This window comes from Cuculus canorus, chromosome 5 (genome assembly GCF_017976375.1).
Source record: "Cuculus canorus isolate bCucCan1 chromosome 5, bCucCan1.pri, whole genome shotgun sequence".
In the NCBI taxonomy this organism is placed as follows: domain Eukaryota; kingdom Metazoa; phylum Chordata; class Aves; order Cuculiformes; family Cuculidae; genus Cuculus; species Cuculus canorus.
In genome coordinates, this window is record NC_071405.1 from 22,798,239 (window position 1) to 22,823,085 (window position 24,847).

General features: G+C 46.3%; 2 protein-coding genes across 11 annotated transcripts in view; one reads left to right on the top strand and one right to left on the bottom strand.

Annotated features, from left to right (window-relative positions):
• Positions 1-24,847, bottom strand: part of FOXN3 (forkhead box N3) — a 212,867-nt gene that overhangs the window by 126,661 nt on the left and 61,359 nt on the right. For 6 of the 10 annotated variants that reach the window (XM_054066965.1, XM_054066964.1, XM_054066963.1 and 3 more), the window contains exons 1-2: positions 14,183-14,371; positions 10,849-11,405 (exon numbers count right to left, since the gene is read on the bottom strand). In XM_054066965.1, the coding sequence (XP_053922940.1) occupies positions 10,849-11,391 (543 nt within the window). In that variant the 5' untranslated portion in view covers positions 11,392-11,405; positions 14,183-14,371. Of the gene's footprint in view, positions 1-10,848; positions 11,406-13,373; positions 13,392-13,488; positions 13,511-14,182; positions 14,372-24,847 lie in introns of those variants that run through there. The other 4 variants (XM_054066957.1, XM_054066960.1, XM_054066958.1 and 1 more) reach the window with 3 other exon arrangements.
• On the top strand, positions 14,023-14,907 carry LOC128852242 (uncharacterized). The gene has a single exon (XM_054067117.1). The coding sequence runs from the start codon at positions 14,023-14,025 to the stop codon at positions 14,905-14,907; it is 885 nt and encodes a 294-aa protein (XP_053923092.1).

A 24,847-nucleotide genomic window follows, 5' to 3' on the forward strand; every position in this document is an offset into this window, starting at 1 on the left:
CGGCAAGCTGTAGGCAATCCAGGAGATTCCTGGAGTGCATTGAGGATAATTTCTTAGTCCAGCTGATGGAGATCCCCACCCGAGGAGATGCAATACTAGACCTTATGGTCACCAATACAAGCAAACTCATCAGCGACATTAGGATCAGAGGCAGCCTGGGCTGCAGTGATCAAGCACTGGTGGAGTTCAAGGTCCAGAGGGATATGGGACAGGTGAGGAGTATAGTCAGGACACTAAATTTCAGGAAAGCAGACTTCCAGCTCTTCAAGGAATTAGTCGGTAGGACCCCCTGGGACATGGTCCTCTGAAACAAGGGAGAGGAACAGAGTTGGGGAATACTTAAGGAAGCTTTCCACAAGGCACAAGAGCGCTCAGTCCCTGTATGTAGAAAATCAGGCAGGAAAGGGAAGAGACCGGCATGGCTGACTCGAGACCTGCTGGTTAAACTAAAAAAGCAGCAAGGAACTGCCAAGGCAGTGCAAGCAAGGACAGTGAACCTGGGACACGTATAGAGACGCTGCCCAGTTGTATAAGGATGAAATCAGGAAGGTCAAGGTGCAGCTGGAGCTGAACTTGGCAATGGAAGTAAAGATCAACAAGAAGGGCTTTGACAGGTACATCAATCAAAAGAGGAAGATCAAAGAGAACTTACCCCCACTGACGGTTGGACATGGGGATCATATAACAACAGATGAGGAGAAGACTGAGGTATTCAACAACTTTTTTGCCTCAGTCTTCACCCATAACCACTCTCCTCATCCCTCCTGGGTCATGGGACAGCAAGATGGCGACCAGGGGGGGTAGATCCCCTCCCACAATAGAGGAGGATCAAGTTCGCGAACACCTGAGGAACCTGAACATATGTAAGTTCGTGGGACCTGAGGAGATGCACCCAGAGTCTTGAGGGAATTGACAGATGTGGTTGCCAAGCCATTCTCCATGGTATTTGAAAAGTCATGACAGTCAGAAGTCCCCGGTGACTGGAAGAAGGGTAACATTGTGCCCATTTTTAAAAAGGGTAGAAAAGACGACCATGAGAACTACAGACCTGTCAGCCTCACCTCTGTGCCTGGGAAGATCATGGAAAAGATCCTCCTAGAAGCTATGCTAAAGCACATGGAGGACAGGGAGTTGATTAATGGCAGCCAGCACGGCTTCACCAGGGGCAAATCCTGTATGACCAATTTAGTGGCTTTCTATGATGGGTTACCTGCAGCAGTGGACATGGGTAAACTGACAGATGTGATCCATCTAGACTTCTGTAAAGCCCTTGATACGGTCCCCCACAACATCCTTCTCTCTAAACTGGAGAGATATGGATTTGACAGGTGGACGGTATGGTGGATAAAAAACTGTTTGGATGGTCGTATTCAAAGAGTAGTGGTCAATGGCTCAAAGTCCAGATGGAGATCCGTGACGAGTGATGTCCCTCAGTGGTCCATACTGGGACCAGTGCTATTCAATATCTTTATCAATGGTATTGACAGTAAGACTGAGTGCACCCTCAGCAAGTTTGTGAATGACACCAAGCTGAGTGGTGTAGTTGCCACACCAGTCATCTAGAGGGATCTGGACAGGCTGGAGAAGTGGACCTGTGAGAACCTCATGAGGTTCTACAAGGCCAAGTGTAAGGTCCTACACCTGGGTCGGGGCAATCCCACACAATGGGAGATGATGTGATTGAGAGCTGCCTGCAGAGAAGGACTTGGGGGTGCTGGTTGATGAGAAGCTAGACATGAGCTGGCAATGTGCGCTCACAGCCCAGAAGGTCAATCGTGTCCTGGGATGCATCAAAAGAAGCATGGCCAGCTGGTCAAGGGAAGTGATTCCATCCCTCTATTCCTCTCCTGAGAGACCTCATTTGGAATACTAGGTCCAGTTCTGGAATCTTCAGTGTAAGAAGGATACAGAGCTGTTGGAAAAGGTCCAGAGGAGGGCTACAAAGATGACTGGAGGGCTGGAGCACCTTCCCTATGGGGACAGGCTGAGAGACTTGGGCTTGTTCAGCCTGGAGAAGAGAAGGCTCAGAGGAGATCTTATAGTGATCTTCCAGTACCTTAAGGAAGCCTACAGGAAAGCTGGAGAGGGGCTATTCATAAAGTCTTGTGGTGACAGGACCAGGGAGAATGGGTGTAACGTGGAGAAGGGCAGATTTAGACTAGACATTAGGAAGAATTTCTTCCCTATGAGAGTAATGAGACACTAGAACAGGCTTCCCAGAGAGGTTGTGGATGCCCCATCCCTGAAGGTGTTCAAGGCCAGGTTAGACGGGGCCTTGGGCAGCCTGATTTAGTGGGATGTACCTGCCCATGGCAGGGGGGGTGGAACTGGATGATCTTTAAGGTCACTTCCAACCCTAACTATTCTATGATTCTATGACTCAAGTAGACCTACAGGGTCCATTTTACCTCTAAATATGTCCAAGCATAAATGTCAAGGATCAGGACTGATAAGTGCACCTGGACTGCCTGTGTTTCTCTGCTGCTTCTCAATTCAGCACTGGCAATCAACGTTGAGACCTCCATCCCTGAGCCCACCTGTAATCACTTCTTAGTTCTGGAACTGAGTAGGTTACTCTGCTTCTGCCCAGCTCTGAGACATCAGAGCAGGTGGGGAAGGGTTGGGAGAGCAATTGAAACTAACTCAGAATTAGATTGAATGACAGATGATACGAAGCAAAATTAAAAGTTTCTTACACAAGACTAAAACTTACCGTATAAATAATTATAACTTCTCATATAAATACTGAATCATGACAAGGTAGTTGCTGCTACTTAATAAAGCAAAATCTCATTGTTCTTAAACTACTTAACTGGCTTAAACCAGAAAGCCAGCAAGATTCATACATGTCTCATTAAGGCAAACTTTCTTCAGTTCCTCCCTTTACCTAGAAAAGAGCAGACTTGACTTATACTGTTTCAGAGTACCAGATTACAAATCGAAAGACAAAAGTAAATACTTAGAGAAAGAAATCTTCATTAGCCTAAAAAATACATATCAACAAAGTCTTTCTCTAGATGTCTAGTGAGCAAAACTTAAACAGAGGCAGCCATGTGGGTTGTTTTTTTTTAAGCAAATCTGTGTTCACAAGACTAACTGCATCATAACATTCCACTTCGTTGTAGCTACATATGCTGTCTGCACCATGACCTCATCTAACATTGGTCTGCCCAGTCTTGAAATGACAGAACTCAATTACTCCTACATGCTAAGCCACCACTGACCAACACACAAATATCAACAAGCGAAAGTAAAGATAAAGTCACACTGGATCCCCTTTTCATAAGGATTCCAGCTTGTGTTACTGGGGACCATTCACTTGTTATAACTAGATTTATGATGAAGATAGAGCAATTAGCTGAAAATAATGCAGAAGCAGCAGGTATTAGCAGCCTGGAGACCAGTTCTCAGATCCCATTGGGCCAGTAATCTGAATGACTTTACCAGAAATGCAGAGCTACTGCAGGAATGAGACAAGTTTTCAACTGCCTGGCTCAGTGAGTGGGACACAGCAATTGCCTGAAACCAGAGCAAGGAAAGGAAGCTTCTCCAGCAGCTCAAAGGCTACTTCAGGCTGCCTGAAGAGTATTTTCAAGTCCTCAATTATTTTCAACTGCTCAATTACTATCGAGACTTTTAAATGCTTTTTCATGAGGTCTTCACCCAGGAAAAGAAACCATGCAGCACAATTTACTGTGCTCTTTCAGCCAACATAAAACACTTCCCTTTTAGGAAAGGAAGAAGGAAATCTAAGGGACGCATATTTTGCCATTAAAATGGATTCTGCGATGCTTTGTTGAAGAACTGAAGTGAGAGACAGAAGAGCACAGATTTAGCCAGACCAGCAAGTCCAGTTCAACTCTGATGTTCGGCCACAACCAGAGGTACAGCCTAGTGCTCAGGGTCATATCTTTACACAGGTGCTTCATGGTGATCCCCCATGGGCCAGCATCCATTAATGGACACATGACACGCTCCTGTGCACAGGGTCTCCAGCACCATCATCAGCAAGGTCTCCTGTGCTCAAGTCAGATCACGGCCCCAGGATCTCCACTTTATTTGCTGGCAGGGACAAACTACAGTCCTTTAGCTCCCCAAGAATTAGGAAGAAACCAAGGTAGTGATGGGGACATGAGACAACTGCACAGAAAAGTCTGACAATTGACTTTGCGAACATCCTTCCCTCTTCCATAACAGCTTTTGAGAGGATCCACAGCACAGCTCCACTCCCAGACACCTCTACTGTCAATATTAAAATCTTTGGGCAACAGAAAGAAACCAACCTTGCAAAACTGAGAAAATATCCATGCTCATGTGCACACACACCCTTGCACAGTTTTCTTTGGACCATTTAATCCATATTGTCTGGACCCAACCCCACACCAAGCACCTCTCTGGCTGAACACACAAGCAGCCCCAGTGATTTAAGTGCAGCCTGTGCTCTTGAAGGTAAGAGCATCCCCCTCTCATTCCCTTCCCCATCTTCTCCTACTGCCACGAGGTCAGCTATGAGCTGGCTGCAAGCTGCAGGGACAGTTTCATGCCAGATTAAACAGAGCTGAGCCCACAGCCTGTGCTGACAGCGGTGCTCCTCTGACCACAGTGACCATGAGCTAAGCAGGGAGCTGAAAATCAATCCAACTAAATTTGCCCACTGAAAAATAACCCAAACAAAAATAAACACAAATAGTTTTCAGCCTGCTGATCGCGTGGTGACACACATGCCAGTATGAGCTTAAGTAGGGCTGGAAATACAGCCCCAGACCGGTTCAATCTCACAGCAAAGGGAACAGGGGCCAGGTGGGGCAGGGACCATGCCTGATGATGGCTGCCCACACTTTCATCACTTTAAATCTGCTGTAAAACACCACAAACAGCCACTAAACACAGGCCACTTCAACAAACAGCACAGTCCTGCTCCTGGGGGAAAACCAAAAGAAGTATCTCCAGCAGCAAAACGTCTCCTGTTGTGTTTAAAATTCTTTTCTCACTTCAACACAGCCTTTACCTTGTGGTACGGACCACATCCATTACCCCATCACGGAGCAACACACTGACTCTCCCTGCAGCCACCAGCCCCTAGCAGGCCTTTCTTCCATCAGGAATGGCTTGCCTCCTCAGCAATCCCAACTAGTTATCCCCTTGCCTCCCCATCATCTCTACTCCCTCCAGAGTTGTGCCAACACGATATGTTGAACTGCACTGTGACCCGAATCAGGGAATGAACCTAAAAAGCAACTCAAGAATTAAAAAATGAAGGAAAGATTAAAAAGTCCAGCCAGATCAGATCTCTGACATGCTCCACAATTTGCCACAGGAATGCAAAAGTTCATGCGCCAGGAAGGTGTTGAAGCAAACAGCCTGGAGCAAGGGAGGTGCGACTACGGCTGAAAAATGGACTCAAGCCTAGAACAGCACAAGCCCAATGGGCGAAGAGTAGCTCACTTATGCTTTCCTGTCAAGGCTCTTTCAGCGCTGCTTAACATGCTTCATATCATCTTTGCTGTAGATGAGGAGCACAGACCGAGCCAACTACTCCAGCTGGTCAATGGTAGCCTGTCAATGTGCAGCTAACACCCCAGTTACCCAGCAGGGCGCCTGCCCACAGGCTATCTTAACCAAGAGTGAGAGAACGTAAATACCCGAGATGCAAGGTTCAGAAGACTCTTTGGATATTGCCAGCTCTTCATCATTACTCGATAAAGAACTGATTATACTTTGTACAACTCTAAACCAGTCAATATAGGCAGACTCCACTGCAAAGGATAAGCTCTGATGTAAAGTCAAGCAGCTGGAAACCAGTGAAATGGAATAGTGCTATTTCCACATACAGCTCTAGGAAGTCTGTTATTTCAATATTCTGCACAACTCCTTGGATTTGCACTTCAAAACCAAAACTGAGGGTGTTCAAGAAAAGCTCTCCATAAATTGTCTGATATCTGGAAACCCCATATTACAGTATGGTTCTAGAGACTTCCATGATTGCTCTGGAATGAGATGACCCTCATTTCTCTAAATACCAATTTCAGGAGAATTTTTTTTCTGATGCTAGACAGCTTTTTAGTTTGACAGACTGGGGTATGAGAAAATGGATTTTGAGTTAAACTAGAAAAATTCCAGCTTCAAACCACAACAGCTCCTTGTAACAATTTGGGAATAACAGTTGAATCAGCTTATTAGAACACTATTTTACTAATAGAGCCAACATCACCTAAGTCCTTTTTATCAATCTCAGGGGTTGCTTTGCTGTTTCTTTGGGTTTTTTGAACACTTGAGTTCCACCAGATGTTATAAACACAGTGAAATTCTTGCACTGTGTCGTTTGGGTCAGTCTAAGTGATAATACTAAAAACAGAGATAATTTCTATCCCTGAAGTGTCACTTGAGCTTTCACAGTAGATATTCTTGAATAATAACATCAAGAGAGGGAGGACAGGGTCCCTGGTCCCTCACCTTTGTGTATATGCAGATTGGATTAGGAGATCCTAACAAAGAACAAGTAGGCTCCTTTTCCTCTCAATCCAGCTAGGCTTATCTTTCTTCAGGGTTTTACCTGTCAAAAGTCCAGACATTATCACATCAGAGGAAAGATATTGGCAGTAGGGACTCCTGGAAAGTCCCCTGTGCCCAAAAGGGCCCCCCACGGCTCTCGTCAGGTGCCCTGGCAGAGTGCTTATGAGAGTCAGTGCATGAGACAAGTTGGACGCTGGCTCTTGCAGAGCCCGAGGACCACTCGGGAGTCCTCAGATCTCAGAGCCCGCTCCAGACGAAGGAGGAGCCTGGCTGGATCTCCATGACCCAGTTATGGACTGTGTACTTCTAAGAATAACTTTCACATCAAGCGAGGAGAATTTTATTCTCCCATCCCTATAAACATACCCTTTATCCTCATTACATTTCTATTAAGACGTCCCTCAGCACGAGTGCCTAACAAACCTTAAAGAGACTTGAATTTCTTCAGTGTGCACACAGTCAGCAGTAGGTGTGTGTTTCCCTATCTCAGACAACATAGAGCAGACACAAAGAGGAACTGTTTTGATAGGATGGCTATCGAAAAAGAACAGACGAGGGAAAAGACAGCAGAATAGCAAAAAGGAGCACGGGATGAGTCTCAGCTTCTACAACCCTGGGCTGTTCACTGAGACACAAAAAAAAAAAATCACAGGAGCCATTGAGGTCAAACATCCTTTCCCCTCATCCACTCATTTGATAATAACAATCAAGAAAGTTTGCCTTCATAAAAGGCACAGATGTATTGTATGCCTTGTAAACGCAATCTCATCAGCCTTTGTTCAAAGCAGAAATGACTAGACAAATAAAACAAATATACGGGGGGGGGGGGGTATAGGGCTTGTAACAAAATTTTTCAACGGATCCTTAGATAGTGCAGCACTAGTGGGTGCAGCTATAATTACAGCAAACCTACATAATGCGTCTGAACTAGCTTAGCCCTTTCCCTGCAAGCAGAGAAGCTGCCACATCAGTAACTCCGTTGCTAGGGCAACTGCTTACTTTCCATATCAACTGCAAACTCGTTGCTATGGAGACACATATACAAGAAAAATTCCTCTCTATAGCCAAGGACCAGATGGTAGGGAAGTCAGGGAAGTCATGGGCTAACGGGCGGTACTAAATGGGACGCACACTAGAGGACATTTAGATCTGTACATTCACAATAGGATTAATCTGAACGACTGAATTCACAGGTCCCGCAGTATAAACAAAGCCAGGGAACTCCTCGTCTACTCCTCATCATGTGATACTTCACACTCTAGCCAACTATTATTAAACTGCTGAGCTCAATGCAGAGAGGTTACTACAATCAAGGGCTCAGCATTTTCCCTTCTTCAGCCCAGCTCTCTGTCTCCATCCAGGAGATCAGCCTCAGTGCAAAGTTACATGAATAGTCACACTGTCGGCCTGCCAGGTAAGCCTGATGGCATTGCAGCTGAAGTGCATAAACAAATCCGAGGAGAAAAATGTATTTTCCTGGCATTCCACATCAGACCTAAAACCACCAGAACAGGGCAAGTCAAAAGATGCAGCCTGTGTTTCTTCTTCTGTTCTATGACAGGGACCTCACACCAGGAAGTGAAGTCAAAAGATGCAGGCAGAGAAAGCCGTGTACTATTAAATACATATTTAGCCCCACAAATATAAATTAGTGGAACCCAAGACTGAGAAAACTACTATGCAGAGGGAATTCAAAAAAGAATCATGTGTTCAGCAGAATTTTTTTTAGAAAAACGATTACTGAAAGGCTACACAAACAAACACTGGAAAACAGCGAGAAAAAGCTTCTAGCTTTTCACAATGTGTCAACGTACATCAACCAGCAAATGCCCGCAAATTCCCAGCACTGATTAACTCCTTCCCACACCAAACATGTTCCAGAGCCTATCTATCTTGTTAGCATTTTTATAACATGCTACTTGCTAAATGCTTCTTTTTCCACATAAAAACAGTAAGACAGGCAGACTCCAAACCTGCAATTTGAAGAACATGGCTGCAAAGGAGAAGAAGTAGCGTTCCCCCTACCCCTACCCCAAGCTCCAGCCTAAAACCAGAGAACCCTTTAGATAGACCCCTTCCTTCTGAACAGCAGACATGCTGGCTGTGAGGTACTCAGAACAACCCCAAATGTGCGTGTGCACACACACGAAGGTATTTTCAAAGCCAGCAGTTGATGTTTACTGATTTCCAAGTCCACAATTAGCTGTCAAGCACCTGATTCAGCAACTCTGACAGAGAACTCTCAGAACACTGTCTGCCATGTCCCTTGGCCAGGACATGAGAAAAACCCAGACAGGGACTTAATCGAACAGCCTTGCTACATTTTTTTTGAGATTCTCAGCTCATTCACCTTAATGCCGGCTACCTGCACTTACTAGCATCTCCAGGGGATGGGTTAAATTCTTTCTTGTTTCCTGGGATTTTCCAAGAATTAATAAAACCCCACCTCATTATTCAGATAGGCAAGGCCTCCCACCACACCTTGTTGTCTAGCTATGTAACCATGGCTCTAATCAAGAATTCGAGACGTAGGTGACTAGTCATGCATTGTGCTCTGCCACTTCCCTGTGGAGAAGCAGCACGTCATGGTATTGTTCGTATCAGCTCAGCAGACTGCCGGATATTTGACAGACAGAGATGAAGACAGGTTCCTCATAGAAAGGAAGCTGGAATCTAAATAGTTAACTTGTAAACAGAGGAAGACGAATAAAACAAAATACAAATGGCAATGTTAAACGCATGCCTTGCCAGTTACAGTATTTTGATTTTTTTTAAATGTATTGTGCTAAGGTTACTTATGGTCTGGTAAGTAAAAGTCTGGTGTGGACTTGTTATTATAGTCTCATTTCCAAACAAGAATTTCAGACTCTGCTTTACACAAAACAAGATTCAGTTCAGGAACAGGTTTTTTAATCTCCCACACAACCCTTCACAGCAACTAATTTATAAAAATACCAACACAGAGTGTGTGATCACCAATATGTGGACAGTGGATTCTAGGGAATGACACCAAAAAAAAAAAAAAAAGACAGAAAAAGGATGAAAGAATCAATTGTTTAAAGAAGGAAAGCTCCAGAGAAAAGAAAGTTAAGTGATCTAAAATGAAAAGTTGCTAGTTTAGTTTAGGGTAGTGCACAACTCCTTGTCTAGAGTTACTTGCGCTCCTATTCCACAGCATTTAAAGTTAAATTGCACCCAAAATAGGGAGAACAGCACCACCAACAGAAGTTTAGTTTCAGGATAAGCAGTTACAAGACAATCACAGCATTTACTCCACTGAAATACAAAAGTTGAGTGCAGCTATTGTTTCTGCCAGGAGAAAGTGTCCACTCTCTGATCTCTAGCCAATTTTAGAGACAGATGGTCAGTGATGTGATTTTACCTGCTATTTATTTCACTAACCTGTCAGAAGGCCTGTGAAATTATTCTGCGAGGTGATATTTTTATCATTATACTCATTCTTTGCCAAAGATTCATCAAGACCACTGCTTCTGAAGACTATCCCCTTTGGAAACCGCTACCTGCTCCCAAGCAGACTGATACCTGCTCCCAGGCAGACTGATACGGTAGAAGGCTATGCAAAGGACTGCCTTCATTGCTTGGCTCACTTCCCATTTCCTCACACACAGCCTCCTCCTGCAGATGCTGCTGAGGATTCAGCGATGAAACCAGGCAACAACAGAGATTTGAAACGTGCTCTGGGCCCCAGGCTTCTGCCACCACACCGGTCACAGAAGCTACACAAGCCCAGGGAGAAAGCAACTAAAATTTCTGTGACTAGCAACTTTCACCTCTTATGCCAGACCTATCTCCTCTCTTTGAGGAGTTCCTCTAAAACCTTCCTGAAGTGGAATGACCAAAATTCAGAACTCCTTCTGTTTGTTTAAAAGAAATAAAAGTTTTTTCAGATTACAACACAGTTCAGAGAAAAACGCGATGGGTTCTTACATAAGGCGTACCCTTTCGCTATACATTTGTATAAGCCAAGAACAGCAAGCAGCCTATTTATAACATGATTACATGCATCTAGTATAGCTGGAAACCATTACCACAGCATGATAACTAAAAACAATATTTAACCACTATGCATGAAGACACCAGCTGGGGGGAAAAGGAAAAACACACACACACTCCTCGAGTACTTTCCTACAGATGTCTAGACAATGAACTTAATAAAATCGAATGAGCCATGCGAAAGAAATGTTGGCTCTCTGAATTTAATGAACTACGTTACCAGAGACGGCACTGGATATTCTGCATTTCATTGTTACAAACACGTTCTGTGATCAGCAGGTATCTTCAGAGCCAGACAGGCCTCCCTAGCTGCAAACTTACCTGACTTCTGTCTTTGTCCACTTTCTTAAAACACTTATTCAAGGATAGATTATGTCTCACAGAATTTTTCCATCCAGTGGGTGCGTTTGCAAAATACGGAAAGTGTTCCAAGATCCAGTTGTATATATCCTTTACAGGCAGTCTTTTGGTTGGTGAGTCCTCGATGGCCATAAATATGAGGCAGCTAAAGGAATAAGGAGGTTTGCAGTTGGGGTTCTGCTTGGCATCATAGGGCATGTCAGAGTGGGCAGGAGATGGCGGCGTGTCATCACCGATGTCCTGAACGGGGCTAACGCTCCTTAATACCGAGTCCCCAAAGCTTTTCAGCAAGTTCTTGCTCTCGTGTAACCAGTTTAGATTAGTCAGTTCTTCATCTTCCATGGCCCCTTTATCTAATCTGATGGCAGGCAAAGAGAAATCTAGGTCCTCATCATCGTGAAGTGCCTTTGATAAATCACTGTCTTGGTAACGCTGGCTCAATCCGCTGGGAACACTAATCCCTGAGCCCTCTGGCTTCTTACTGGGAGGCATGACTGGACCCATTTAGGCAGCAACTCCTGGGAGAGCAAATCCAGAGGAAAGGGAGAAAGAAACAGAGAGAAAAGTTAACTCATTGAAAGATACTGCATAACATTTTGACATCTTTTCCCCAGCTGGTCTCTCAGCTGTCTTTGTTTAGCCCCAGACGGCAGCTAAGTATCACAACAGATGGGAAGGAGAATTGGGAAGTAAAGTAAAACTCGTGGGCTGAGATAAAGACAGCTTAATATGACAACAAAGGAAGACAGAATAAGCGTAACAATAACAAGGAGTATAAAAAACTTGTGATGCAGAATTCAGTGCAATACCTCACCAGCTGATAACCAATCACACAGCCCATTCTAACCAGCAATCATGGATCCACAAACTCTGTTCCCTGGGCCAACTTCCCATTTATATGCTGTGCATAACATTATGTAGTAGGAAATATCTCTTTGGCCAGCCTGGGTCAGCTGCCTGCCTATGCTCCTCCCAACTTCTTCTGCACCTGTACACTTGCAAAACACGGGAAACTGGAGAAGTCCTTGATTTCTTAGCAACAACTAAAATCATCAGTGTAGTATCAACACTCTTCTTATACTAAACCTAAAAACCAGAAGCTACTGGGAAGAAAATTAACTCTGTCCCAGCTGAGCATAAACATTACTTGGCAACAACTAAAACAATGTGTGTTATAACCTTTATTCTCACACTAAATCCAAAACACAGCAGGTACTGGGAACAAAATTAACTCTATCACAGCTGCAACCAGGACATTAGTCTTTTGCCACCTGTATTAAGAACAACAGACTCACATAAACACTCACCCACAACTGGCGAGTAAAATACTCTAAAGTCAGGACAAGGGAAGAAATTGCAGTCAATTGAATAAGACTATAATCCCAATACACCTCAGTTCTGCATGTACATGAAGTCCTTAGGATCTCCTGTGTGAGGCATGTCGCTTTAGTGATGAATACGTGTATCAAACCAGGGAATACTCAGATCATATCACTTTAATAAGCATGTAAACTAAAAAAATGAAAAAAAAAAAAGAAGCAGGGCTTAAGGCCAGTTGTTGCAGATTAAGTTCAGCTGTTTCACTTTTGAGGACAATACAACAGCACCGTGATTAAAGTCACCCTGGCTAGAGGCAGACAAACATCCAATCTGACTCCAGTCGCAGTTACAGCAGAACTCAGAAATGACAGCAGAACTTCAAAACCCCAGAAAGCAACCCACGGTTGTTTTGGGACCAGGGCCAAGACATGGGGAAACAAGCGCCAGAGGAATAGAGCACTTTAAAAATGTATGTAAACACAGGAGATTTTAACATAAGCTGAACTGTATTTCAAACACAGTAAAAACCAGAAAGATCGCTGCGATGCTCAACAGCGGCCTGGGGGAGTCGGGGGGGGGGGGGGGGGCAGCGGCTGAGCTGCCACCAGGCGGGTACTGCACCAGCAGGCCCTGGGGGGGCACTTGCGAGCAGTAACATTCAGAAGGACCAGAGCCCTTCAAAAGCTGGGTGAAGTTGGGTGCCTGCTCGATTCAAAAGAAGCAGACAGGAGCCCAACAATTTACTTCAGAACCAGGAGACACAGGCTCCCTTGGCTCCTCCATTCAGTAAAACTGCCAGGATTCAGGTCTCGAGATGTGAACAGCAGTGAAACAAGAACTGGGAAGAGTTAATAACATTTAAAAATGACGAAGTTTCCTGCACATGTGTTGAACAAAAGCAAAAAGATTCCCTGTATCTAAAACGTATCCTTGGCAGTTCCCTGAAGTCATGCAGTCACACAGTCGGTTCTGTAAACAGAAGGCAAAAAAATTACAGGTAACAACAGAATGAACCATGCACCTACAGTGAAGAAAAAAAAAAAGCCAGAGGCCGTTCTGGGAAGGCATAGGGGAGACTCTATTTTAACTGCTACAAAAGGGCAAAACCGAGAAAGCAAAGTTCTTTGGCTCCTTCTATTAACACTTTACGCCAAAGCAGCCATTACCAGAAATGAAATGTGTGGAACTTTTATGCACCGAAGTCCATCAGTACATCCCTTCACACAAGAAGCGGAGCGTGTGGTTTCACACGGGAAGAGGAAAAAACACCGGGACACGTACGAACACGGGGAGGCCAAGCTGAGGCGGGTCCCACCGGCAGCCCTCGAACCAGCGTCCAGCACAGCCCAAAGGCACCGGGGCAGCGGCACCGTTTACCTACTCAACTTTGACTCCGAACGCAAGTTACGTCCCACGAGCTTCCAAACAGGAAAATTACATGATGGCTGACAGTAAAGTAATTTAATTGCGCTGTTGCTATGACAACACGCTGCTCTCTTTCTGTTTAATTTGCCTGTTTGCCAGCATCCTCCCCATGGGCCGGGCCGCGCCATCCCCCCCCCCGCCCGCCCTCTCTTCGCCCTCTCCGGGCAGCGCTGCCCCGCGGCAGGGAAGGGGGGGCACGGAGCCCGGTTCCCGCGGGGGGGGGATTAACGATGCCTCCAGACAAAGCACCGCCGGTTCCCCACGGCCGGCAGCGCCCCTGCCCCCTCTCTCCCCGCGCCCTCGGCTCCGGGCGCCGCCGCCTCCGTCCTCGCCGCGCGCCGAGGGGGTGGGGGGGTGCGCGCGCCCATTGGCGGGAGCCGCGGCCAATCAATGGCGTTGCCAGGCGACCCCGGGGGCTGCGCGCGCGCGCGGCCCCCCAATGCCGGCCAGATGTCAGCGGCGGCGCCTCCCCCGGCCCGCGCGCCCCCCGCAGCCCCTGCCCTAGCGCGCGCCCAGACCTCCCCCCCCGCCCCCCCCCGCGGCGACTCACCCGGCGGGGAGTGGGGGGGACAAGGGGAGCGGCGCCCTCACCGCCGGCCCCTCGCGGCCGCGGCGCCAACTTTGGATGTGGCGGCGCCGGGCATGGCGCGGGGGTCGCGGCTGCAGGGCGCTCCGCCGCCGGCACGGGGCCCCCCCGCGCTCCCCGCAGCGGCCCGAGCGCCCGGCAGCCTGAAATTGTTTCCACTGCAAACAAAAAAAAAAAGGCGACACATGACCAGGGAGGGGAGGGGAGAGACGGAAAACGTGGGCTGGGCCAGCCGAGACGGGAGAAGCCGCGGAAGGGAGGGAGGGAGGGACAGCGGGGGGGGAGGGAAGGGGCAGGGCGGTGGCCCGGAGCGCGGCCCGGGAGGACCCGGCACCGGCACCCCCGGCATCACCCACTCGGAGCCGGCACCGGCGTCCCCCGACACCCCCCGCTCAGACTCGGCACCCCTAAGCACCGCAGTCCCCGGCGCCCCCCGCTCGGACACTGGGCGTTGTGGGGTCCCGGCACCCCCAGCTCGGACCCGGCATTCCCCGCTCGGACCCGGGCGCTGCAGGGTCCCGCCATCGCTGCTCGGACCCGGCACCGGCACCGCTTGTTCGGACACGGCATCCCCCGGCATCCCCTGCTCGGACCCGGCACCGCTGTCGTCGGCGACCCCCGCTCGTAGCTGGGCGCTGCGGGATCCCAGCATCCCCGCTCGGCCCCGGCCCCGCCGCCCCCCCTCTTAGACACGGCGCCCCACGGCGCTCCCCGCTCGGACTCGGTGTCGGGAGGCCGGCGGGAGGCGCCCCGGAGAAGTCTCCGTTGTGGGCAGAACTGGCCCCGCCGCCCCGGACCCCGCGGTGGCTCCCGAGGGCGCCGGCGGCCCCGCGAGTCCAAAGGGCGGCAGAGCCGCGGCTCTGCCTTCCCGCTCTTCGTTCCGCACCGGGCTCCGTCCCGCGCGGCTCCCGGCAGGCGAGGAGTTCCACACAGCGGGAGCTCCGCTAGCCGCTTCCAGCCGCGTCCCGGCCCCACGGGCTGTGCGGGACCCGGGGCGCAGAACCGGGTGCAAAAACCTGCCCTCACTGCCGGGCAGGGAAAAAAAGTTTATTTCTTTAGTCTGAGGAAATTGGCTTTCAAATAAGACCCTATTTCATAGAACAGAGTCATAGAGTGGTTTGCATTGGAAGGGACGTGGAAGATCATCCAGTTGCAACCCCTCTGCCATGGACACCTCCCACCACACCAGGCTGCCCAAGGCCCCATCCAACCTGGCCTTGAACACCTCCAGGGATGGCGCAGCCACAGCTCCTGGGCAACCTGTGCCAGTGCCTCACCACCCTTATAATAATTTCTTTTTCCTAATATCTAATCTAAATCTCCTCTCTTTCAGCTTAAAACTGTCACTTCTCCTCCTATCCCTGCACTCCCTGATAAAGAGCCCCTCCCCAGCTTGCCTGCGGGCCCCCTTTAAGTACTGAAAGGCTGCTATAAGGTCTCTCCCAAAGCCTTCTCTTCTCTAGGCTGAACAAGCCCAACTCTCAGCTTGTCCTCGTATGGTGCCCTTCTTTAATTAGTAAGAATGGTGCATTTGCTCCCCTGTTACCATGCCCTGACATAACCAGTACTAATTTACTAACTCAAGCAAAAAAAAAATAACCAAAAAAAAAAAAACCAAAAACCCCACCTTAGGTTAATCGGAGTGAACTAACTTGATTTAAAACCAAAAAAAGAAGTTGCCAGGTCTAGACAGCAGTTAAACATACAGCCTCCCATGTGCAACATGCTTGACCTCAAGCAGCTTCCATGATTCACAGCTCAGAATTAAGGTACAGCTGTCCACCTGCAAAACAAGTACTGTTCATAGCTGATCTACAAGAATCAATAATTTTCTGCTCTGGGTAAACGTGGCTTGCAGATTTGCATAGTCCAAAATCTATTTTCCTTTCAGTATAGAAAAGGTCTGTTGCAGAAATGTATAAACCACACAAGAGAAGTTAGAAATAGAGGTATATTGGTAGATCCTTTTCAATGCAGCTCTGGACAAAGAAATCATCCCTAAGCCCAGATAAAAACCATTTTAGTAATTTTCTTTAGAAGTTAGGACAGCTGTCTCAAGACCGTGCAGGAATTCTGTGCTGCTGTCACTATTGCCCTGCTTAGCCAAGATCACCACTGTATCCCCTTGCATGTTTGCATCCATACTCAGTCACTTCCCAAGGCATGGGTTACCTCTTTCATAGTCTCTGACACTTGCAAAATTCACATTTTTAGACAAGAGAGTGGCAACTACCTTGTTCTCCAAGTGCAGGGCTGAAAAGCACTTCGTTGATTCTCTCAAACTAGAAATTCCTGTCATAACTTGCTAAGACCTTCTCTTGCCGACAGCTTTCCCTCCCCTACCCAGTGAAGTGCCACTACACATTCTTGCATATTTTCAAGAAGACATACCAGCAGCTGGATTGAAGAATGGGAAGAAAACCTACCAGGCATCAGACAGAGATCATTACGCACTGGTAACCCTGCCTTGTGACTCCACCAGCCCTAACACTCCAACAGTCAGCAGACCATTAGTTTACACAGTTCTTATCTCATGGCCATTTGGTTTCAAACCCAAACTGAATTATCAAATCCAAGGACTCCACCCACCTGAATTTACTCCAAAAGCTTCAGATGTTTTCCTGAGCGAATCAACATGTCTCTTTATTGGCAAGCAGGGAGATTTATCGCGTTTATCATCACTTGTTAAAGTCAAGTGTCTTAGAATAGAATACCAACAACAATTCAGCTAATGAGAAGTATTTCTGGAGTGAGAATGGGGAAGCCTTGTGAGATGCAGTGGAGTATGCAAAGAATATTACACTGAATCCTATTCAGGTACATAGCTCAGTTCCATTCAAAATCAGTGGCAAAATTCCCCATGGAGATTGGTGGGATAAGCAAAGTTTCAGAGGCAGGAATTTCCCCAGAGTGCACAGGATTACAGTGAGGGACCACTGCGAGACATTTGCTGTGCAGACAGAAAAGTCAGCGTGATCCAGTGCAGGGGCCAGCGGCAGGTGATGCTGAAGCCTGGGAGAGCAGGGGGACAGACTGCAGGCCGAGGCAGAGGGCTGGCACAGGGCTCCCCGCCTCTTGCTGGCTCCCACTCAGCCGAGCTCAGCAGCAAGCTCAGCCGCTGACTTGCAGGGCAGTACGCCACCACCAGCAAGGTAAATAAACACCTTGCCTCTTGGGAAGACTGTCCCACAGCTTCTTCTGACTCTCTGCTGAAACACTTAATACAACTTCTTTATGTTAAAAAGGAGAATAGTCTCGCATGATACCACTGAAAGATCATTAACTGCTGGCTTAAAGACTAAAGCAGCATCAGAAAGTCCAGCGTATGGCCATCAAGTAACATACTGTAATGTTAGGCAAGCCAACGAATTTATTAGGGTGTTGATTTCCCCATTTCTGAGACAGGTACAATACTAACTCGTTTAGCAAAAGATTTGCAATGCCGACAGATGAAAACTGTTTGTACTTCAAGATCAAAGTATTTGCCATGCCAAAGGCCGATTAGAAGCACCAATAGGGCAGAGCTGCACTTTAGCCTTGTGGGCTAATATACAACAGTCTAATCTTTCCACAAAGATTCCAGACTACCAACTGCAGATGTTGCAGTATCTTATTTAATGAGGATTTCCAGCCATCTCCCAATACTCCTTTATCTCTTCTCCTCAACTAGATTGGAATCTCTGATAACCTTCTATGAGCCATAGTTGCAAAACAAGCACAGCAAAGGTCATGGGCTTTTTGATCAACCCTCCAGAACTCATTTCCCCCCCTCCATCTCCTTCTCTGCTGGGAACATCTTCCTTTGCTAGTATTATGACCATGCCATGGCCACATGACCTTGCTAAATATTTATACTTTCTACCTCACTGATCTCACCGTTCAAGAGACCTGCACTTCCTATCCTTACCTTTAAGCTCCCATTCCTAACCTAATCTCCAATTGACCGGCACCTTTGTTAATGTTTATTCTTCCTACATCAGAGTCAAATTTCTTCCCTGAGGTCTGCTGCAAGTTTGCCAAGTAAGCTTGCTCATTAGGATTTATAATTTGACATGCAGCTGTACCCCAAACTCTCCTAGTTCTGAAAGAGTCTTGATGTGCATGGTACCATTCAAAGGCCGAGGTAGACAGGGCTGCTGCCCCTTGTGATCCATTAGACCCTCATAGTGGAACACATCTCAGGCTCTGATACTGTACACTGGACATCTCATTTTGTTCCCGTTCTTTCTTCATGCTGAATGACTGGTGTCCCCCATCAGTCTTGCCGTTTCTAGATTTCTGTTTTCTCTGAGGCAATGGATTTAATCTTGTATGGAGCAGAAGCTCATTGAACACTATTGGGGACTATTAAAAACTAAATCATGACTACAATACGGGTTTGCTCCTTTCCTCTTTCACAACTCCTTTTCCCAGTGCTCTTCTCCAGTTCCTCATACAGAATGCACAGTATCAACACTTTATTTTTAACCACAGCATGGTTTTGTTGTTTGCACTATGCCCACGTCTGGGGCAGAGAAAACAGCCATAGCTGTGAATTCCCACCTGAATAGCCAGAGTCTCTGTCTTGTACAGAGGTAACACAACTAACTGGCTCACAAACAGTGCCTTGCTCCCATGCAAAAGAGCAGCTCTTGCCTTGCGGCTGCTCCGAATGCAGCTGTACCCTGTGTCCCTGCTCCATGTCTTTTTACAAGCATGCAGTCCCCTTTCTTCTCCCACCCCAAGCACTAGTGAAAGATACACGCGATGAAGGCCCAGCTTACTCCAGCTTATTGACAGGAGATCTGTCTTGTTTATTCACTTGAGACAATGGAATCAGATTTACAAAGCATTTTTCCAACCTATTCCAAATTATTCTTCAAGTTCTCACTTACTCCAGCTCGTAAAACCCAACAGAAACAGAACTGAATCAGTGAGAAAAGGAGCAGCAATAGGAAGCTATGCCAGAAATGTGAGTAAACAGAAGTATCTACAGCATTTCTGTCTCACAGACTAAAATATAATCAGTCTCTTACAATGAAATCCAGAGCAACTCCCATACAAGGACAGGCTGAGAGAGTTGGGCTTGTTCAGCCTGAAGAAGAGAAGGCTCTGAGGAGACCATATAGTGACCTTCCAGTACCTGAAGGGGCTCTAAGAAGGCTGGAGAGGGACTGTTTACAAATGCTTGTAGCGATAGGACTAGAAGCAATGGGTATAAACTGGAGAGGGGAAGATTTAGACTAGATATAAGTAAGAATTTCTTCACCATGAGGGTGGGGAGGCACTGGCACAGGTTGCCCAGGGAAGCTGTGGCTGCGCCATCCCTGGAGGTGTTCAAGGTCAGGTTGGATGGGGCCTTGGGCAGCCTGGTGTGGTGGGAGGTGTCCCTGCCTATGGCAGGGGGTTGGAACTGGGTGATCTTTAAGGTCCCTTCGAACCCAAAACTATTCTATGATTCTGTGATTTATGACGTTATTGTAGTAACGCTTGCAGCTTTTAAGAAAATGAGTATACTTGGTGCTAAAATTACGTACAGCTGACAAGCTACCAGCAAATATGTTTCTGTACATGAGTGCAGTGGGAGGAGAGTATTGTGCTAGTTTGTCCTACATACATTTATTAAACCAGGTCCCTATAAGAGATCCTTTCCCAGTGTAATTACACTAACATACTAGCACCTCAAGCACAAACCTAGCTTAAACTAGCAAAGGGAAGCTTCTGCCAGTGCAGCTTATTTTAGTAGCCCAGCCAGTGGGAAGCAAAATGTTGCTGGGATAAACATACCTTTACTGGAGTCTTCTGCTATGATGGCTATATCGGTCTGAAATCACACCTAACCTAAAACAGCTGAACATTAATTGCAATATGACCCAGTATTTCTGGTACTGCTGCAATGTCTGAAGGGGCTGAAAAAAGAAAGAAATGTTTTCTGGGGTTTGGTGTCTGGGCTTTGCTATCTATTGACCAGGTATAATGCCACAAAATGTGGTCTGGAGTTATCTCAACATTAGCATTCACCATTTGGCAGCTGAAGTCAAACTTAAAAGTAATCAGCAGAACCAGAAATCAACTGTATTTTTGTTCTTAAAAGAAAGGTGGAAAAAAAGCAGCAGCCAACACTGCATAGAAGTAAAGATCACAAGTTTTGGGGAAAACTATAATGAAGAACCAAGTTCTTTTTATGAAGTTCCCAGGCTATATTGCCAAACTGAGTTTCTAAGACTAAGACAGAATTATTTCTAGACAATATCTAGAGTCCTGCCTCAGTTTTCATGAATATAAGCTGTTAATTTCATCAAAGACTTCAAGAGTTTGTCCTTTATTTGTGTAACCGTGAACCCAAAATTAAGTTGCAAGGGGACAGAGAGTGAAGTTTGCATTCACGTCTCATCAACTGAGGATCTTGGGAAGTGATACTAAACACAATGTGCTGCCATTAGAGCTATAAGGTAGTAGGTGATTATCTCTCTCTGACCATTTGCTTGCAGCAGGTTAATTTCCTAGCCATGATTGTACTGAGTCCCAGCCTGATTTCCAGCTCTTTGTAGCACAGGATATCCCAGAGTGCTTTCCTCTACTCACCACTCAGCACTACTCTTCCTGTACATTCCTTGAACAGTGTTCCTGGAGGAAATCCTGTGAGGAGCGGGTCCAGATTCCCAGACTGTGGCAACACAGAGACTGCTACGAGGGCCTGTGTGAGGTGATGCAGTGATGAAGCAGAAGCACAGCTGACCTACAGTTCTGTCTGCAAAAGGATGCTGAGAGGACACAGGTTTTGGGAGACAAGTAAATTCTTATAAAACTATTAAGCAGACTTGCATCCTTGTTGTGTTTTTAGTACTACATACCAGCCTACCAAATGCATCACTGAGCAAGGAATGGAAAGCAATGAAAAATTGCAGTGGAAGGACTAGAAAGAGTCAGTAGCATCTTCAGAATTTTCTGCACTGTCCTGTACTCTCCTCCACAGCCACAGGCGAGACAGGCTCCACAAATGCATCAAAGAACAGCTGCCAGGCAGAGCAGGTGAGCGAGATTCAGAAAGGAAGGAAGCTGGCATAGAAAAAAAGCACAACTAAAATACCTGTATCCCAGCAGCAACTTCTGTTGCCAGCTGTGGCTGAGAACCACCTCCCGGCTGCCACATTCATGTCCTGTGAGGTGGGTTTCCCCACGAGTAGCTTTTGGTGACAAAGGTTCGGTATGATTATGGGCTGATTTATCTACCAGGGCATTAGTTTATGCTGGGTCTTTTGGCACTGCTCCAGTGGTTTTGGCGATAGGTAACCTCAGCTAACAGCTGCAGTCATGTGGGAGGGCTGGCACATCTGACACTTCACAGATATTCTGCAGGCAAATTTCTCATTCCACAGGTTTCTCACAAGGATGCCCCAAGGATGGAGAGGCCTCAGTAGCCAAAACACTATGAAATAACCTTGGGATTTTTTTCTTTAAATCTGCAGTCCCATAAACATTGATAGTTATGTCTTCTTCCAAGTTTCAGATAATTCCAGTACAGTTTATCACTGCCATAAGCATTCCAAGAACAAAAAAAAATGCTATGGCTATAACAAAATTTTGAAGCACTTTTGAGGAGAAAAGTCACTTTTATTGCTAGTACACAAGTAGAGGTTTATTTATTCCATATTACTTGTCACATAATCTTCAGTATTTTTTCCTACAATGGAAACAAGAAATACAACATGAAAACAACACAATATCAAATGAAACGTCACATATAACCAAAACAATAAAAAAACTATCACCGGAGAAACCCCTCCAGGTTACTGGACTGGCAATGAACAGCAGTGTGGGGGTTTCAGCAGATGACAAGGGCCAGTCAAGGCTGGAAGGAGACAGGCTGCCCTGCCACAAGCCAGCCAGCCACCGAGCTGTCCTTTTGCCATGCAGTTGAACAGAAGGCCCGTGTAATGACAACCACAAACCTCATTTAAGCTCTGAAAAGGTAACTAATGAGCTCATTGATGCTGCCTATAAATTATTCACTAAAACACTGACCCCACTCAAGACAAACGACAAAGTAAACTTTAAATACAGGGATTTAGAGCCTCTTGTGTTGTCAGTGTCCGCCTGTAAAACTTTTTGCAATCAAACAGACACTTTGCTTGCTTCTGCCTGCTTGTTAAATGCCCTCAAATGTTTAGGCCTTCCGTTTTACAACCTCTAGTAGAGTTAAAGCAGCTGCAGTTGCTACGTATTTATTTCTCTGTTGCCAAGTCTTTTTCATTAGTAGTTGCAGGTAATCATGAAGTGCTATAAATAGCTTTAAATTACATTCTTCAGAAATTAAAGTCTGACCTTAAAATGAAGGCCAGGTCTAAAGAAGTAAGAAGACAATACATGCGCATGTTTAATGAGAAGCAGCCCATCTCCAGATCCTGTGTTTACTGATACTTCTGTGAACATCTATGATTTGTGCCAAAATGAAAACAGAGGACTTTAAAAAACACTCTTTCTTTTTTTTTAGGTGCTGGACCTAACAAGCTTCTGATATGTTTAGAAAACAACCACTTCTAAGAATACTTTTGTTATCCTGCTTAGTGTGAAATAAGAGACAGGTTATAGTTCAATATTAGCAACACGAGCAGTGGTGCTGGCTGCTGGGGGCGCCGGAACAGGCACTGGCTCTCTTCAAACAGTACTTTGCTTTGGAAGATAAATTGCTCACAATATTTACAGGTTAACTTTAGTAACTGGTTTCATGTTGAACTAGCAACTACAAAGTGATTAAGACTGTCTTACATGGCATGTGTCTGAGCTTCAGTGGAAAAACAGTACTTATACCTCTGGTTACACAACCCAACTCCAAAGGTCAGAAACAACTAGATAAAAGGGAAAGTCAGGAATTACATAGCTAAAGTCCAGTCACTGTGTAAGGTATAAAACAAGGTAAAGTGTGGGAGACATAAAGCAACAACATAGTAATATCTAAACACAAGGAAAAAAAGAGGCTAGCAAAGGAAGTTTGCAACTGAAATAATCATTGCCATTTTCCCTAATTACTTTCTTCCAAGCTGGAAAAGCTGTAACTAGGCAGAGTAAGAACTTCTGCACTAGTGAAGAAAAGGACTTTACCACCTAACAACGACAATGTGATTAGTCTTCATTCATCTACATCCACAATTCTGAATTTATCAGAGACGCACAGAAACCCTGTTGCCCTCCTGTTGTACTGCTCTTTAACATGATGATTTAAAAAAAAGCCCAAATCGCCTGACGAACACCAAGATGGCAACAGAGCAGCCTACACCACATAGCATGCAAGTCTTAACTTATCAAAAGCTCTCCACCTGACAAGATTCCTGAGCCTCTCATAGCTGAAGGCTGTTGGCAAAGGGCTGCTTTGAAATCTCATGCCAGACCCTACTAACCTGTCTGGCGAGCAGAGTTCACCTTCCAGTTCAATGGTGGGAAACGGGAGAAGCTTCCTGCAGCTGGCTCCCCACACCCTGCTCCTCATTTTCCTAATGAGGCCCAGCAGTGATGTCAGTTTTGCCCCAAGGCACAATTTGGTCCAAATAAAAACAACCTCCACTTGGCTGCAAAATTAGAGGAATGCTAAATCTGGGGGAGGATGAACAAACAAACTGACAGCATAGCTTTTAACTGTGTGGAACAAAGCCAACACTTGGCTGCAGCTGCCCAAGAATCTCTTCACTGGTCAATGCCACTACTCTTGTTGAGGGTACCATGGATGGCTATGACCTAAGAGGTCACCTAGGAGGTCTTGAGACACCATTCTCCATTACTGCAGTAGTTGTGACAATAGATAGAAATAAGTAAAAGTGAGGGTAAGATATGTATTATTCTCTGGCCTTAACTGGCCAGCCCTGATGGACTTTCTCACTTTGTGAAGTCTAGTGAAGTTCTTTGGACTGGGACCTGTGTATCATAGTAGACGAGTAGAGAAGCCACAGTTTTTACTTTGAGTTGAATATAGGATTTTTTTTCACTTTGCAAACACCTGAATTTGATGGTAATCTAAACTGCAGTAACGGAGAAGCACAACAGATGGGCTTGAACAAGCACTGCCATCAGTAACTCTTCACTTGCTCTACTGCCACAGCACTGGTCTCGCACACCCCTTGTACACAACCGTAGTTGACTGGATTCTCACACAAACTCATCAGATTTAGAGAGCCAGAGACACTCTGCACTCACATGTAAACTGTGAGACAACAACTGGGCCTAAAGACAGTCTCTGCCTGGAGTATCCACAGAAATCCTGTCTGGAGGGGTCCTGGGCACAAAAGCTGCTCTGGGAAAGCAATCCTGGCACAGACTCCCTAGCTATGGACCAAGAGTCTATGACGTACGGTACTCAGCAAGCAAGAGCAGAGCAATTGTGTCTGCATAAAAATGCTGTATTTGGCTTGTGTGGCAAGGTTTTGGTAGCAGGGGAGCTGCAGGGATGGCTTCTGTGAGAAGCTGCTAGAAGCTTCCCCTATGTCTGACAGAGCTGATGCCAGCCGGCTCCAAGACAGATCCGCTGCTGGCCAAAGCAGCATATCTGTGATAACATATTTAAGAAGCTTAGGGGGGGCGAGAGGGGACAGGGGGACCTGCTGGGGAACAGCAGCCATGAAAGAGGAATGAGAATATGTGAGAAACAACTCTGCAGAC

Coding starts and splice junctions, on each gene's coding strand:
- LOC128852242 (XM_054067117.1), top strand. CDS start 14,023: ATGGCGTTGCCAGGCGACCCCGGGGGCTGCGCGCGCGCGCGGCCCCCC.